Source organism: Mauremys reevesii, linkage group 5 (genome assembly GCF_016161935.1).
Source record: "Mauremys reevesii isolate NIE-2019 linkage group 5, ASM1616193v1, whole genome shotgun sequence".
Taxonomy (NCBI): Eukaryota; Metazoa; Chordata; order Testudines; family Geoemydidae; genus Mauremys; species Mauremys reevesii.
Window position 1 is genome coordinate 63113522 of NC_052627.1, and position 16174 is coordinate 63129695.

At 41.1% G+C, this 16174-nt stretch overlaps 1 protein-coding gene across 11 annotated transcripts in view; it reads left to right on the plus strand.

Moving 5' to 3' along the window:
• The window catches only part of RXFP1 (relaxin family peptide receptor 1), an 88149-nt gene that overhangs the window by 44084 nt on the left and 27891 nt on the right, over positions 1–16174 (plus strand). For 7 of the 11 annotated variants that reach the window (XM_039541274.1, XM_039541282.1, XM_039541275.1 and 4 more), the window contains one exon: positions 11894–11992. In XM_039541274.1, the coding sequence (XP_039397208.1) occupies positions 11950–11992 (43 nt within the window). In that variant the 5' untranslated portion in view covers positions 11894–11949. Of the gene's footprint in view, positions 1–7769; positions 7910–10430; positions 10479–11893; positions 11993–16174 lie in introns of those variants that run through there. The other 4 variants (XM_039541272.1, XM_039541273.1, XM_039541278.1 and 1 more) reach the window with 3 other exon arrangements.

Here is a 16174-nt window from a genome sequence, read left to right on the forward strand (position 1 = left end):
TATAGTAACCCTAGTCTCACTCATGATTTTTGAATGCTTGGGGTCAGCAATAAATGGCTTTGAGTTGCCTTGCTGGTCCTAGATGGCCATAGAGTCATTACAGTGTGCGCTTGTCCAGCTCAGAGAATGTTGAGGGTTCCCAGATGGCTGGTGTGGAAACTAACTTTCATTCTGCTGGAACATTCCATGATAACGGGGATGAACTCGACTTTAAAAAATTATAAACAAATAGAATCCAGATAATAACCCTGCAAAAAAAATTGCAATGTGTTGTAAATATTTGTGCACTCTGCATTAGAACTTGAAAGTGTTTTATTTTAAGTGTACTTTTATTATTTTTGTTGTAAATTGTAAAATATTCATTAGGTTTCAGTCACTGGAAGTAATTGCTTGACATATCTGTATTCATAAGACCAAATTCATCCCTAGTGTAAAAACTCCTTTAAAGGCAAAGTAGTAATACCAGGGATTAATTTAGCTCGATGCCTCTATTGCTGCAAGATCCTGAAGATTCAACTCTAATAGTGTTTATGTTACATTTTTCTAATGTTAAAACACAGTAGCGCAGAGCATTCCAAAGATATTTTATGGTCAGGACTATTTTGCCCATTGTCAGCTGTTTGCAGAAGCTTTTAGTTTCTTTTAAAAAGGCTAAGGGTGATGCTGAATACTTTGACTTACATGCTGTATTTCATTTGGAGCTGCTTGTGAAACTATTAACAAATACTGGAAGCGTGTGAAAGTGGTAATAATCCCAGCACCCTGCTGTGCATGAGTTTAATTAAAACTCAAGTTGGCAGGCAGCACAGCAAGTTTGATAAATTGTCCTACATTATGATTCTTCAGTCAGCTTTTCCAGCAAAGATGACCATTTTCAGTAGGAAAAAAAAAACTTTTCTTCTTGTTTTCTGACTACAAGACTTGGCCCTGCAAATTCTGTAACTGAGATTTCGGAATGGACGTTCAGAACAGAATTTATTTAATCTGTTCTGTTATTTAGCTAATTGATGTGTATGAATTGTTAATGGTTAGCTAATGTGCAATTTAAAAAATCATGTGCTGCATGTGAATTAAAATATTAAAATAAAACAGGATTTAACTTGAATATCAGTACATTGTGAATATTGGATGAAACTAAGATAAAAGATAGTGACAACATGACAACAAATACTGTCTGCTCTCGTCCTGGCACATACTATACCAGTTTTGTCTTAGACGTTATACTTAAAACAAAAAAGATTTACAGTATTTCATACACACTAAATCAATACAAAAGAGCAACTTCTGTACCATACCACAATTATTAATACCCTAATCAAGATATAGGAGAGGACTTAGAATCTAGGATAGATATCTAACTATTCAACTGCATTTCAAGGAAGATATCCAAACACCATTGGTGCAGTCAGTCTACTTAAGGATGAATCTCATGAAATTAGAATTACTAATGCTAGACGAGAACAACAGTGCTTCTGATCCTACTTTCTTTAGTATTTGTCACTTAGTTTCTTATAGAATCAATGTGTGTTTCATCGGCTAATGGGAGCGTATGTGTGTTTAGGTGATAGCTGTGTAATACATGGCAGAACCTTATGACAAATTGGAAGGTCGTGTCATAAATAAAATATCTGATGAATCTTTGACCATCTCATCTGCCTTCTTCCCACTAATCAGGCTCATGAATCTTTTTCTAAAATCCCACACCCCTGAGTTGCTTCAAACAGCCACCATTGTCTTAATAACAGCCTGCTAGATAAATGTTTTCTCTGCCTTCCACAAAATGTGCAATTGCTCGCCTGAGTCCTGGGATGAATGAAATTTGATCCTGGGCCAGGGACAGTTTTTCTGTACATAAAAATGTCATGATTTTAAATCTGGTCTATTACAACATGGGACCACTCATCCAAGTATGCTTTCTTTGGAGTTGGAAATGGATCCCTCTGTTAGACCAAGGGCCTCTACACTTCTTGACATTTAACCTGAGAAGAAAAGAGAGAGGCAGCCATCATGCTGTGGAGCAATCTGCCAATGAATCAAAAATGGACAAGGGGATTAAACGCTGAGCACATGTAAAGCCCAGTTGTGGGGAGATGCTTATTGTATTGTATTTACCTCTGATAGAGACATGAAGACTTTTGTTCCCTTTATACTTTATCAACGTTATATAACTTACTTAAGTAACTCTCTATATACAGTAACTCCTCACTTAACATTGTAGTTATGTTCCTGAAAAATGCAACTTTACGTGAAATGTTAAATGAATCCAATTTTCCCATAAGATTTAATGTATATGCGAGGAGAGGGGGCGCTTAGGTTCCAAAGAAATTTTTGGGGGGCAGACAAAAGGCATTATATACTGTACAGTACAGAACTGTACTGTGGTTGGGAAGTGCTCCTGGTTTATTCCACACAGGCACAGCCCGCTGCAGGCAAAGACACTCGGAAGCAACTTCACAGCAACAGCAGCAGCTTCCCCGGAGAAGAACAGGCGCCGACTTTGCCAGGAATGCTCCAGGCTCGCCTCTTCATGTCCCTGCTCCACTGCAGGCCCACCTCTTCCCACCCCCTCTCCGGAGCACGCTGCATCCCCGCTCCTTCGCTCCCCCACCCCGAAAGTCCTACGCGCCACCTAACAGCTGTTTGGCAGCACTTAGGACTTTCTGGGAGGGAGGGCGAGGAGGGAGATGCGGCGCTTCTCCACTCCTGCCTTTCCCTCCCAGCGCTTTGCACTTAGGACTTTCTGGGAGCGAGGGGGAGGAGTGGAGATGCAGTGCTTCCCTGCTCCTCCTCCTCCCTCCCAGAAAGTCCTAAGTCCTGCCAAACAGCAGTTTGGTGGTGAAGGAAGTGCTAGGAGGGAGAGAGAGGAGGCAGAGAAGAGGAACTTGTGCAATGCTCCCTTGTAAAGTCACTGCTCTTCCACAGAATCTTACAAGCAGTGGACAGAGCAGGCAGCCAAACAACGTTATAAAGAGGCATTGCACAACTTTAAACGTGCATGTTCCCTAATTGAGAAGCAATGTAACTTTGAAACAACATTAAGCAGGCGGACATTAGGTGAGGAGTTACCGTGTGTGTGTGTGTGTGTACACAACTATATCCCAATAAAGAACTTTGATTTATGTTGGAGATGGAATTAACACAGAACCAAAATAATTTGCAAAGACTTTGAGAAACAGTTTTGGCCAGAGATCACAAATATAGACCTGTGTGGAGTTTTCTGCTTTATTGTCGTACCTTCTTTGTTCAAGGGGAATAAGAACTATTTACACATTGTCTCTTGGATCTGTGTTGTGTCTTTTTTCTAATGACAATTTAACCTACCCCAGGAATCCAAACTCTTCTTGACAACAATGCTCTCACCAACCCAACACTGTCTCAATCATTTTCCTAAATTTACAAAAACACTTCTGAATACTTTGATTTGTCGATTCTTGTGATTACTCTCATTATTGTCATTCTTACTCGATTAAGTGTAGACTTTCTAAATGCCATTATAATAGCTCTCATCTTTCTTGATTTATTTAAAAAATAACCCCATTGCAAACAGTAGATTCAGCAAGTTACCATCCCATATCTAACCTTCCATTCTTGTTGATTGTAATTTGGAAAATGAAGTTACCTGGTATAGCAAGAGCTATAGTTCTGGAACAGCTCTTAGCATGGAAAAGTTTTATGTTGCTCTGTGATTTGAATTTCCCTAAATTTTTTCTCTGTGATCTCTTCATATCTGTCATCCACATTTAACCATAATATACCAGTAGTTTTCCTGGATAATCTGAATAGTTTGTTTGCTGTGGCTTTAAAATAGCAATGAGCCTGAAATCCAAATACCTCCTTCCCCCAAATTTCAGTGGTACTTTGATTCAAAGCCCTGGATGTGAAATTACATCAATTGTTTTGAATCTGGGTTAGGTCCAAAACTGGAAAGGCTCTAGCTTCCATATTCAGTTCATATGCAGCTAAATATGGGAGAAATTTAATCAGAATGGCTGGTGTCATGAGATTTTCCTCTATCATAAGACAATAACCTTGTAAAAACAGATCACAAAAATTCAACATTTTTTAATACGAACATGAAACTTAGCCTGGTTCAGCTTTGAACCTGAATTTCAAAACATGCCCTTATCTGAATCAAAACAAAACATCCTTGGCCCATCTCTACATTAAAATAGTTTAAATTCTATCTTTTTTCAGTATATACAATTTTCATTACTGAGGGCATGATCTGGAGAGAGATTTAGCATTCCTGCTTCTTATTGAAGTCAGCAATGCTGCAGCTGAGACCCAGGGGCGGCTCTAGCAATTTCACCGCCCCAAGCACAGCAGCACGCCGCGGGGGGGCGCTCTGGCGGTCACCGGTCCCGCGGCATGCCTGCGGGAGGTCCACCGGAGCCGCAGGACCAGCGGCCCCTCCACAGGCACGCCTGCGGGAGGTCCACCAGAGCCGCCTGCCGCCCTCCTGGCGACAGGCAGAGCGCCCCCCGCGGCATGCCGCCCCAAGCACGCGCTTGGCGCGCTGGGGTCTGGAGCCGGCCCTGCTGAGACCCTAAGAAGATACTTGTGAGTTTCAGTGCAAATGTTATGTGGCATTTTGCACATTTCTGTTTCAAAACCCATTGGTTTGTCCCTTCTATATAGTGCTCTTTATCAGCACCCTTTAGTGTAGTTACAGACTCTAAAATTACATGGATGCAAATTATATGCATATTTCTCTGCCTTTTCTGTTTTATGACTGTTGCATGCTTTGTAAGTTTCATCCTGGCTTAGTAATACCCAAAGATATATGTTGAGATTAAAAAAAACTAGAAAGGTTGTTACTGTTAGTACACATTTGATTAATGCTCTACCATTTTAAAGCAAAATGTGAATGCTTAGACTAATACAAAATCTGCAACCATGCCACCCTGGGTTGTTATCATCTCATTTCTCACAAAATATTGTTGCCTATGGGCCTGTACCAAATCCCATTGAAGTCAATGGAAAGATTACTGTTGACTTAATGAGCGTGGGATCATGCCTTATGTGAATTGGGAGACTTGTGGGGAAAGTCTAGAGACTTTAAGAAGTACTGTTTGTTATTCACTATGAGACATTATTCTAAGACAGTACTGAATAAGTACCCAACACAGTGATAGGGAGCATTGTGCTCCTGGAGGTGCTCTTTTCCAGGTGAGATATAAAACCAAGGCCCTGATCGCTTGTCTTGAGGAAAGCTTTCATGCCACTTTTCACAAGAGTGGGAATGTTACACCCAGCATCTAGTGTTACCTCAGTTTACAAGTTCTTATAAACACCTACCTGCATTCTCCTTGAACTTTAATTTGAATAATACAGAGTATTATTCTTCACTTAAGGTCTAAAGCTGTTGTAGAATGTTGCTTTGCACTGTTACACAGTTGTTGTGTTCCAGCTCAGAAATGCTTGCTGAAGTGACTTCTGTATATATAAGGGGGTGTTTGTGTGTGTATCATATATATAGGTAAATCACTTGAGAACTCCTCAGGATGGTATTTTAATAAATACACATATAAAATATTATTATTTATTAAAAAATAAGCATTTTTCTAAAAACATTTTATTTTTATGCAAGAATCTGTATATACTGTGTCTAACCTTTAGGTACAAACCAACTGGTAGCTGGGTAAACTGGACTTTTCCATTATGAATGGAACATTGAATTAAGAAAATAATAGCTACTGTTACTCATCTGGCCAGTGCTCCACTTATTGGGCTGCATAAGAGAACTGTAGAAAGAACACAACCTAACTATGTAAATGATACTTTCTTCATAAACAGGGTCATTATATTTAATTGGGTGGCCTGAACTGTATTGAGGACAGCAATCTTCTCAGTGTTCAGAAATATGGTTGCTGGCCAATTTTCCTTGTAATTCAGCAACATTGTTTTTTGGCAGTTGGGCAGTGATTGTTTGCAGTGTGTACTCTCTTCTCTTGAAATGATGATGTCATTGCCACTTGTTTCCAGGCCACTGAAACAAACAGAAGTACTCAGGTTAAATTTAAAATGGCTCCCTAGAGGAAGCAGAGGGAAGAGAGAGAGAGAAAGTGATGCAAGGTGATTCCTCTATGATTACCTGTATTGCTCTTGGACTTTACAGTCCTGTGAATGAGGGACCATGCCAGAGGTGAAAGTAAGCCAGTATGCCCTGGTACGGCGTACCGGCAAGAGCCAGTACGCTGTACCTGACACCTTAAAGTAAGTATAGTATCTGTGCACAGATACCTATCGGGCCATGGTTCAAAGAGCAGGAATTCTTGTATACAGAATTCATGTTGTAAGCACCATTCTAAACAATTCATTGTGTATCTTTAGTTGATATTTTCTTGGATTTGGGAGATATTTTCTTGGATTTGTCATATGTATTTATTCAAATCTGTAGTTTGTCAGGATTACTGTATTCACCTTCTATGATGCTAATACATAATGGTAATCAACATAATGTAAATCTATCTAATGGACCATAGATATTTGCAGTGTTCCTGGGTAAGACATTGTCAATTACTCATTTCATTTATTCCACATCATAGGAGATGTGCTGGTACCCCATTGTCTCAAAATCTTGCTTTGCCAGAAGTACAGCCAATAGAACCTATTTTAGAATTGGCTCAGGAAAATCATGCCATCTGAACTGGACTCCCCAAAATGATGCATCTGTAATCTGTGGGCCAGTACTATAATTAATCATTTCTGAAAGTGCTTGAAGAACCTCTTCTTAATGGTGTGTAAAAAGATCACATTCCCACAACATAAACTTTAAATGACCACCATGTGATTTATATCTCTGACACGCTGTACCTGCCTTAGTGCTTCTATTAAATATAGTTATTTACACAGGGTGTGTATCTATGATTGGGCAAAACAGTTTGGCTACAATAAAAGCTATCCCACGTTTTGTCCCAAAACTTGAACCAAATTAAATCTGATCAATTGTTTGAAGTTCAGAAAAGTTTGGCTAACTTTTTTCCTATTTATTTGTTTGTTTGTTTGTAAATGTTTCCATGCCTCTTCGCTGCTAGTGGAAACCAGGACCAGAAAAGCCATAAGAAAAGCCCAGTATTTTCAATCAGTTGACACCAAAAAGCTTAGAAAATCAGGGCTGCACCAATGCAAAGTAATATGTATGGGAGCCCATCTGACTTCCTTTTTATCTGTGACTGGATCCCTCCTCTTTATTACACCACACTCATGCATGGCTGCCTCTTGACTGTCTATAAACATTCCATACACACGCACTCCGCAGTTGGCTGCTTGCCATTTGGCAAATTTTCTCAAACACTGTCAAATGGGATAAAAATATATCTCCCTGTTTGGCCTTAAGAAGTAGAGAGGCACACAGCTTTCTCGATATAGTTGGGAATCTGGCCCTATGTCTTTGCTGGCTTAGAAGAGGGCAGGGAGTTAGGGTTGTTTGTATATTTTAACACTAGAACAAATGGTTTTCAACAATATTTCAAAGTATCCAACTAAGTCGTTAATTTACCAAGTGTTCCTATACTGGTACTGCAATATTACGAAGCCAAAAAGTATTCTGAGACTGCAGCCTGAGTGAAAAGTGTTTACTTAGTACAACTGTGCTTCTAACAGGATGGCCTGTCCCTTTAAGTGCCAGGAGGCCTGGGGCCAGCCCTCTTCCATTAGCCTCATCTGTGCCATAATTAGCTGCCTGCCTGCTTAAGGGACAGGACTAATTGGGGTCAGGTGATGGCCTGGGGGAAAAAAAGAACACTGGGCCTCATAAAAGGGCAGAGAACTGTGTATAGAAGAGGAAATGTAAGAAGCAAGTTGGACTCTTGGGAAATGCCCTAGAGTAGGGTCTGGAAGAAGTGGTGCAGTTGAGCAAAGCAGCCTGGGACTTAGAGTTCTGTCCCAGAGCAGAGAAGACTAAAAGGTAGCTGAGGGAGGCTGAGAGTGTGTGAGAGGCTGCAGGGAAGCTGTCTTGGAGTCAGCACTCCATCTCAAGGCAGAGAGACTTAAGGGAAGCATAGAAGCGGCTGAGAACTGAGCCTAGAGGGTGGGATGAAGAGTAGCTCAAGGGGGGGTGGGGAGAACCTTTTGTTTGTTTAGACTTTTATTACCCCAGCAAAGGATTTAACTGTGAGAGTGACCTATCCAGAGGGCTGAGTCACATGAATCCCTGGAAGAGGTAGAAAACCCTGGTGAGAAGAATCTACAAAAAGATCCTTTTCATCTCCCATCTCAATTATCCCTTCTCTGGGTAAAAATACAGTCCCCTAATAGCAGCAGATTCCATTCCTGTATAGTAGGCTCAACCACCCTCATTTAAGACCCTGATCTTGCAAATAAAAGTCAATGGAGTCTCTCCATTTAGAGGAATAGGCTCATAAAAAAATTGTAGTAATAAGGGAAGCCTCACTACAACCTTAACTAGGGGACAGGAATTATGACCTCTAGAGACAGATTTTCAAAAGAGCTCTGCTCCTCTTCAGTCACCTGCAGAAGTGGCCGGATTGGGTGTGGAACCCTTTGGAAAATCTTGCCAATGATGTTTTTCTGCTTCTTATCCAGTCAATGCTCAGTTTGGCAACCAAGTGCTTAGGGGTTATTACAAAAAAGGTTCAACAGATAGTCCTGTCTGATCGCCTAGCACAACATAAATCATTCAGATAAAAGGCCACTAGCCATTATCACCTAATGGTTATTATATCCTGATCTGAATAAATGCCTCCCCCCATCCACAGTCCTCTGAACCACAACAGAAATCCCCACACAGCACCTACTCCCAAAAGCCTGTCCCTGCATTGAGAGAAATATCATGGAGCACCCCTGGTGGCCCAGGAAACATTTATAACACATAATGAAACCTCTACCAACCATGGAGGAAGCCAGTCTGACCCTCACCTATAAGCTTATTAATATTTATAAAAGTCATGCAGCTAGCCAACACTTCAATCCACATCCTAAAATTGTAATCCCTATCCTAAAATGAAATGGTGCCGTGCATTTTCTCCCTGGTACGCTGTGATCTATTATAAATGGGTTATTCCTCATTTTCCAAGCATGGAAGCATTTTAATTTTTTTTAACTCTCTTCCTAGCTTAACAGTGCAGTGCCAGTCAGTGAAGCTGTTCAGAGATCTGAGTGCCTCTCTAACTTGCCAGTATTTCACTTCTGCTTGAAGTGGCAGGAGATTCCTCTAGGCTTTTCCTTTCTCTGACTCAAGGCAAGAGCCCTTCCCATTGATTTTATTAATAATATTTATTCATTTATTATTATTCTCTCTCTTCTTGGTGTCTCCCTGGTATACAGAGGATTTTTGAGAACAGTTGTCTGCAGGAAAATGGGATTTGAAGAGAAAATGTGGTCATGTAGCAAGCCCAGTTAAGATCAAAAGAGCTCCTGATTGTGGCCCAAGTGCACAATAGAACACTGCTTTGCCTGCCTTACAGCAATGTGGCAGGCTAGCATTGTCCTATTTGGGGTAGAAGTTCAGCAGCAGGAGCTGGCTTGGCAAAATCTCCAAGCCAGTATTCTCTGGCTACTTGGTCTCCAGACCCAGGTGAAACATGGCAGCCAGGGCTGACTCCAACAGCAGCAATGTTGGGGTCTCTCTTTGCCTTAAGTCTTTTTTTCCATTTTTTGTATAATAAATGAATAAGTGGATATAACATAATGGTAGCCTGGCTGGAGATGGCTAATCTTTACTAATATTAATTAATCAGAATTTATAGTTTGTTTTCTCAGCTTGGGCAGTTTGCTGGGGTACTATAGAGGTAATCAGCAGAGCTGCTTGGGAATTTTATGACTAAATATTCTTTCATTGGAAAATATGGGTTAAAAAAACTTTTCGCAGAAATGTATCAGTTTCCACCAGACTTTTGTTCAGAAAGTTTCTCAGGTCCAGGATGGAATTTCTGGCCAAAATGAACAAATGAAAAAATCCACAGTAGAATAGCTCAGTTATTAGGACACTCATGAAGGTCCTTTCTCTCCTGGATTTGGAACAGGGCCTTGAACTTAGTGCCCTAAGTTCTGGGCTCTACAGTTAGTCTCTCTCTCAATCTTTCCACTTGCGGCTGTTCACTTTGTATAAATAAATAAACATTCATCAGGCCAGAAAGAGACTAACTCTATATCCCAATGGCTAGGGCACTCCACTCTCTGAATCAAGTAGAGAAGGGACTTGAACCTGAGTCCCCCACATTCTAAGTGAGTGCCCCAAGTGAGCTATTGGCTATCTTGAGGTCAGGCTCTCTCCTTTTAATTAAAAATGTCATTCTATGTTAGACTGAAATCTGCCAAAACATCAAAAAAAATTATTAAATGGAATTCATGGTTTTCAGCCAGTAATCGGTTTTCTGAACAACTCCACCTGTTGGCACTGCATTGTGAAGCTAGAAAGATGGGGGAGGGGGGTTAAATATAAGGTACTTCCATGGTTGGAAGATGAGGAGGAATAACTCAGATGCCCAGTTCAGAGAAGGAAAAATTACTTCTAAGTAAGTAAATTTTACCTCTGGTTTCTTTTCCCTTTTTCAATATTACCAAACTAATAAATGTGGTCCTTGATTATAAAGCTTTATTAAATGCTTCCACAATAAATGATATCAAGTATACACTAAATTATAAAATTCAGGAGGCAGAATGTCCATTCCTGGAGATTCTTGACTCTTAGAATAAAACTGCAATTATTTGGCTAAGCATAATCATTGTAAAGCTCATAACACAAGAAGTATTTCTGACAGTGAAGACATAGTTGCATTTACAAGTAACACTTTAAATTACCATTGACATTTCTGAATCACTAGTTGGTGGCTGCTATCTTGATAATTAGTGGCATCGTTTGTGATATTGGTCCAGATAGATACAAATGAAAAATTTTAGGCCAAAGGGAGTTTTTTGACAAAGTTAAAGAAAACTCAAAATCCATCTTAAAATGGAAACTTTGACACATGCAACTTTAACAGGGAAGAATTCTTCTTCTTGCATCTGAAGAAGTGGGTATTCACCCACGAAAGCTCATGCTGCAGAACGTCTGTTAGTCTATAAGGTGCCACAGGATTCTTTGTTGCTTTAACAGGGAAGTCAGCTCCATTTCCTGTTTATTAGCAGTGTGTCTCTGTCTTCTTTATTAGGTTTTGACTTGACCAGAAAACATTATTTACAACTATATGTGAAAGTCTTCCAAAGAAACAGTGCTCTCCTGGTTGCATGGCATCACCATATTTGGAAGTCCCTAGTTGTGGGAAGACATTAAAAGAGCTACTCTTTTACTTCACTTTTATGTCCTTGACCTGCTGCTGCAGAGTATGCACAATAACTAGTGTCAGACTGTGGTGTTAAATACTGCTTTAAATTGTATAGTGAACTTAGGTTATGCTTGTTGGTGTGAATATGTCACATAACTTGTCCCCAAAAGTACTGCACATATAACCTTGACACTGAGCAAAGAGAAATTAAGGCTGGCTATCAGGAAACATTTCCTCACAACGCAGTCTATTACAGTGTGGAACAGTCTTCAAAGAAAAATTGTGGAAGTCCCATCATATGAGTCATTGAAACTAAACTGGACAGAGCACTTGAGAATATACTGTGGGGGGATAAGCCTGCACTGGCAGAAAGAAGAACAGATGACCTCATAGGTCTCTTTTTACCTCTCAATTTTAGGACTTTGTTATATGATTAGCATTGCTTGAGGGAAAATTGGGGTTTTAAGCCTTTTTTTTCCCTTTGTCACAACAGAGACACCAAATTAGAAAGTGCGTGCGTGTGTGTGTGTGTGCGCGAAAAGGATTGTGCAACCAAATTTAATGAAGCTCCTGTTCTCTATCATACCTGTGCGAAAAGTTTTGAAGGTTTTTTGTTTGTTTTGTTTTTGTTTTGATATAACATGCCTTCTCTGATTTCTTATTAGGAGACAACAATGGATGGTCTCAACAATTTGATAAGTATTTTGCAAAATACAATGAAATGACTTCCTCACATGCTTTTGAGGTAAAGACATCGGAGTGCTGTAAGTACTAACAGGAGTTATTCATGTGATTATTACAGTGAGTGCAACATATTTCCTTCTGGGAAATCTTCTTACAACATATTCAGATGCAATGTCATTCCATTTATAGTGAAATAGATTGAATATCTCATATAGTTTCGATGCATTTATGCAAATTTTAAGTCTATTAATAGTGACTTTCAGGCTACAGTGAAGTTGCTCTCTGAAAAAGATTAATTCCTCTATTGGAAACATCACAGATACACAAATTATGAAGGAAATATATATTCTTAGAGAGACGCACAAAGTGGAATGACTTGAACCCCACATCTTTCAGAACAAAATGTAAAAAAAAAAAAAAAAAAATGTCAGCCTAGCTTTCCTACAATTTAAAAAAATCCCCTCCTCCTAGGAGAGGGAGAAACCCAGATCCTACATGCTTCTTTTAAAATTTGTAAGCCATTCAGATACTACAGAGAGCAAGAAGAGACAGATACAGGTTCCTAATATAATTTTGATTAGCAATTTGTTATGAAGTATTATCAGTAAATATAGCACTAAAATGGAAAAATCAGATCCAGATTTTTCCAAATTCAAATATGGGAGCTTTTAGATCAGGTCTTTTGGGTTGTACCTATCATTTTCTTGTGATAATTTCAGTAACAGATGAAATCAGCCAATTGTGAGAGGTCTGCTACTGTATTATCATACCACATTCTGCACTAAATCCCTAGTGACTTCACTGGGAGTTACATTCATTAAACTGAGGTAGTATATTGCCCATCATTCTTGCCAGTGGGGTCATGCTGTATTAGATAGGCCAGGGGTGGGCAAACTACAGCTCGCAGGCCACATCCGGCCCACGGGACCCTCCTGGCCTGGGAGGTTCACCCTCTGCCCCTCCCCGCTGTTCCCCCTCGCCCGCAGCCCCAACTCGCTCATTCTGCCACCAGCTGCAATGCTCGGGGCGGTGGGACCGTGAGCTCCTGGGGCAGCGCAGCTGCAGAGCCCAGCCTGACTCGGTGCTCTGTGCTGTGTGGTAGCGGTGGTGGCAGTGCAGCTGTAGCGCCGCCAGCCACCGGTGCCCCAGGCAGCACGGTAAGGGGGCAGGGAGCAGGGGGGGTTGGATAGAGGGCAGGGGAGTTCGAGGTGGTGGTCTGGGGATGGGGGTGGGAATGGTGGTTTGGGGGGAAACAGAGGATTGAATGGGAGCATGGGGCAGTCAGGGGACAGGGAGAAGGGATGGTTGGATGGGGCAGGGGTCCCGGGGAGGCCATCAGGAATGAGAGGAGGGGTTAGATGGGGCGGTGGGTGTCCAGGGGCAGTCAGAGGATAGGGAGCGGGGGGGTGTGGATGGGGCAGGGGTCCCAGAGGGGCTGTCAGGGAACAAGGGGGGTTGGATGGGGCAGGAGTCCTGGGGGGCAGATAGGAGGCGGGGGCTGGGCCATGACCCCCTCCCCTAACTGGCCCTCCATACAATTTACAAAACCCAATGTGGCCCTCAGGCCAAAAAGTTTGCCCACCCCTGAGATAGGCTCATTCCTCACTATCTGCTCTGTGCAGAGCTAGGATTAAGAGAAGACACAATAATTGAGTTTTGCATCACAGCCACAGAAGGAGGTATAGCAGGTAGCTTCACATCATGGGGAATGAAGAGAGTAGATATGATTTTTTTTTCACAAGTACTCTGTCAAAAAAAATTTTGATTAACTTTTTCCACACTGGGAACTGTTGAAAAATAAAAGATCTATTATTGAGTGGCTCCAAACTGTACAAATCAATTCCTGCGCCAAGAGACTTGATCACCTTCCCTCACTGCAGTAATCACTACTCCTAATATCTTATCCTTTGGAAATGCTAACAGTTATAGAATAATATAACAAAACAAAGAGAAATTATCAGAGTTGTAACTGTGCAAAGAATAGATGACGGTACAAACTACAGGTACTAAAAGAAAAAAGCATCTTGGTATTGCTTGTCAGTTTTTGTTTCATTTAATCAAAACGTGGTTTTGTGCAAACTGACTTAATTGAAGCGCCAGATGTGAAATATGCTGTAGAAAGATTGAGTAAAGCTAAATTAAGATTCCTGAATGCGCATTTCATTCAGGTTTGGTCTGCTCATTTGCAAGTAAAAGCTCACAATTCTTATTCACAGATAATTCAACACTAAGTTAGGCCAGGTCTATGCTCAAAAGTTAGGTCGACCCAGCTACATCATTCAGAGATGTGAAAAACCGACATCTCTGAGTGACGTAGTTATGCTGACTTAACCCCCAGTGTAGACAGCTCTGGTTGACAGAAGAATTCTTCCATCGACCTACCTACTGCCTCTCGGGGAGGTTGATTACCTACACCAGTGATGGGCAACCTGTGGCCCGCAGCTCCCATTGACCGGGAATGGTGAACCACGGCCACTGGGAGCAGTGGGCAGCCCTGAAAATGTAAACAAACTGTCTGGCGGCCTGCCAGTGGATTACCCTGTCGGGCCGCAGGTTGCCCACCGCTGACCTACCCTGATGGGAGAACACCTCCCATCAGAGCAGGAAGTGTCTACACAGAAACACTACAGTGGTGCAGCTGCAGGGTGGCAGCTGTGCCACTGTAGCAATTTCAAGTGTAGACAATCCCTTTGTGTATGAACTGGAAAAAATGGAAAGGTTTGGCCATTCTTGTGAGGGACTATATTAATCTTATTGTTTGGGGCCAACGTTAAAAAGGAAATCTCTCTGTGAGAGCACAGTTACATGTAAATCAGACAATGGCATGTGCAATTGTCAAACTGGTCCTTGAAATCACAATTCTGCAGCACAAATCACGTGCTTGCATTTTTGGGCCTGACCCTTAAGCCTCCTTTCAAAATGTAGCCATTTATGTGAAATTTAAAATATAGAAAAAAAATCTGCTGTCTATTCTGTAAATTTGCTAAATCTTCTCAAAATGTATGCTTGTTACATGTAGTTCATGCTTTAATATGGGCATGCAATGGTGCACTTTTTTTTTGCACATCGGCCAACACCTACTTGTACAACCACTGACATTTTGGTCCTTCATGTACCACAACCTGCTTTTGGTCACAAAACCTGTTTGTATTTGCATATCAGGCAGATATCAAGGTTCTGTTACTTGCAACTACAAATTATCTAACTAGCAATTTAGAACTATTTCTAAACTCCATACCACCATCTCAGCACTGCACACGGCTTGTGGAAACAAATGAAGTCAGTTCAGAGGACAATTGTTATTTTTCATCCTGCTCCTGAGTTAATCATTGGCTACAACTTTTGAGACTCCACCTTATTTTCTTCTTCTTGGGTTCCTTTGTTGAATGTGTTATTAAAAGACATGTTTTTACTAATATTGTTTATGTCAAATTATACGGACATCAGAAAAAAAGTAAAAACCTCTAAGGCTTTACAGCACTTTTGGGGGGGGTGGCAGAGGGCAACACCACACCAACAAGAGCTCCTGGCATTGTGCTGGAGTCAGGCACTATCTCAGGGAGTGAGGGGGGAGTGTGTTTGCTGCTATCAGGGGAGATTGTCTAAGTGGCAATTAGGTGTCCAACCCTCATTTACTTTCAGTGAGAGTTGGGCACCTACTAGCAATTTGTGCCTTTGAAAATCTCCCCCATGCTCTTAAAAGCCTGCTGCATGCTCTTCATTGGCCAGTGCAGATCTGGGGCCATAGACCTGCCTTCTCTCTGTCCTAGCCTTAGCTAGCACTGCTAGAGGTGCTAGGTCAAAGCACAGAAACTGAGATTATGCCCAGGCAAGGCTCAGGGTGAGTAATAAAAGGGAAAGAAATGTTCTTGGACCCATTCTTAGCCCCTTGTACACCTGCACAGAACTCTGTACAGTTTAGCCCAGATAATGTAATACAGACTAAATAAGATGGTGGGGAGTCTAGCAAATCATGGACTTGGATTTCACAGAAATAGGACCCAAAACAGATAAAACATCCTCCCCACCATATCAGGCCACAATCACAATATCAAGCTCAAAGTTGTGTTCTAAATGTTCTGCTATTGTATTGGACTCAGAAGTCAATACCAATCTTTTAATTATCTGTATTTATATTAGTCACTGTGTTACTAGATCTAAATTAAAGGCATACTTGAGAACCTTAAAACAAAGCATTATCTAGCTCTGTTTAATATGCGCTGATATGTTGTTATACTAAAACCATTTTCTACCCATCTCTT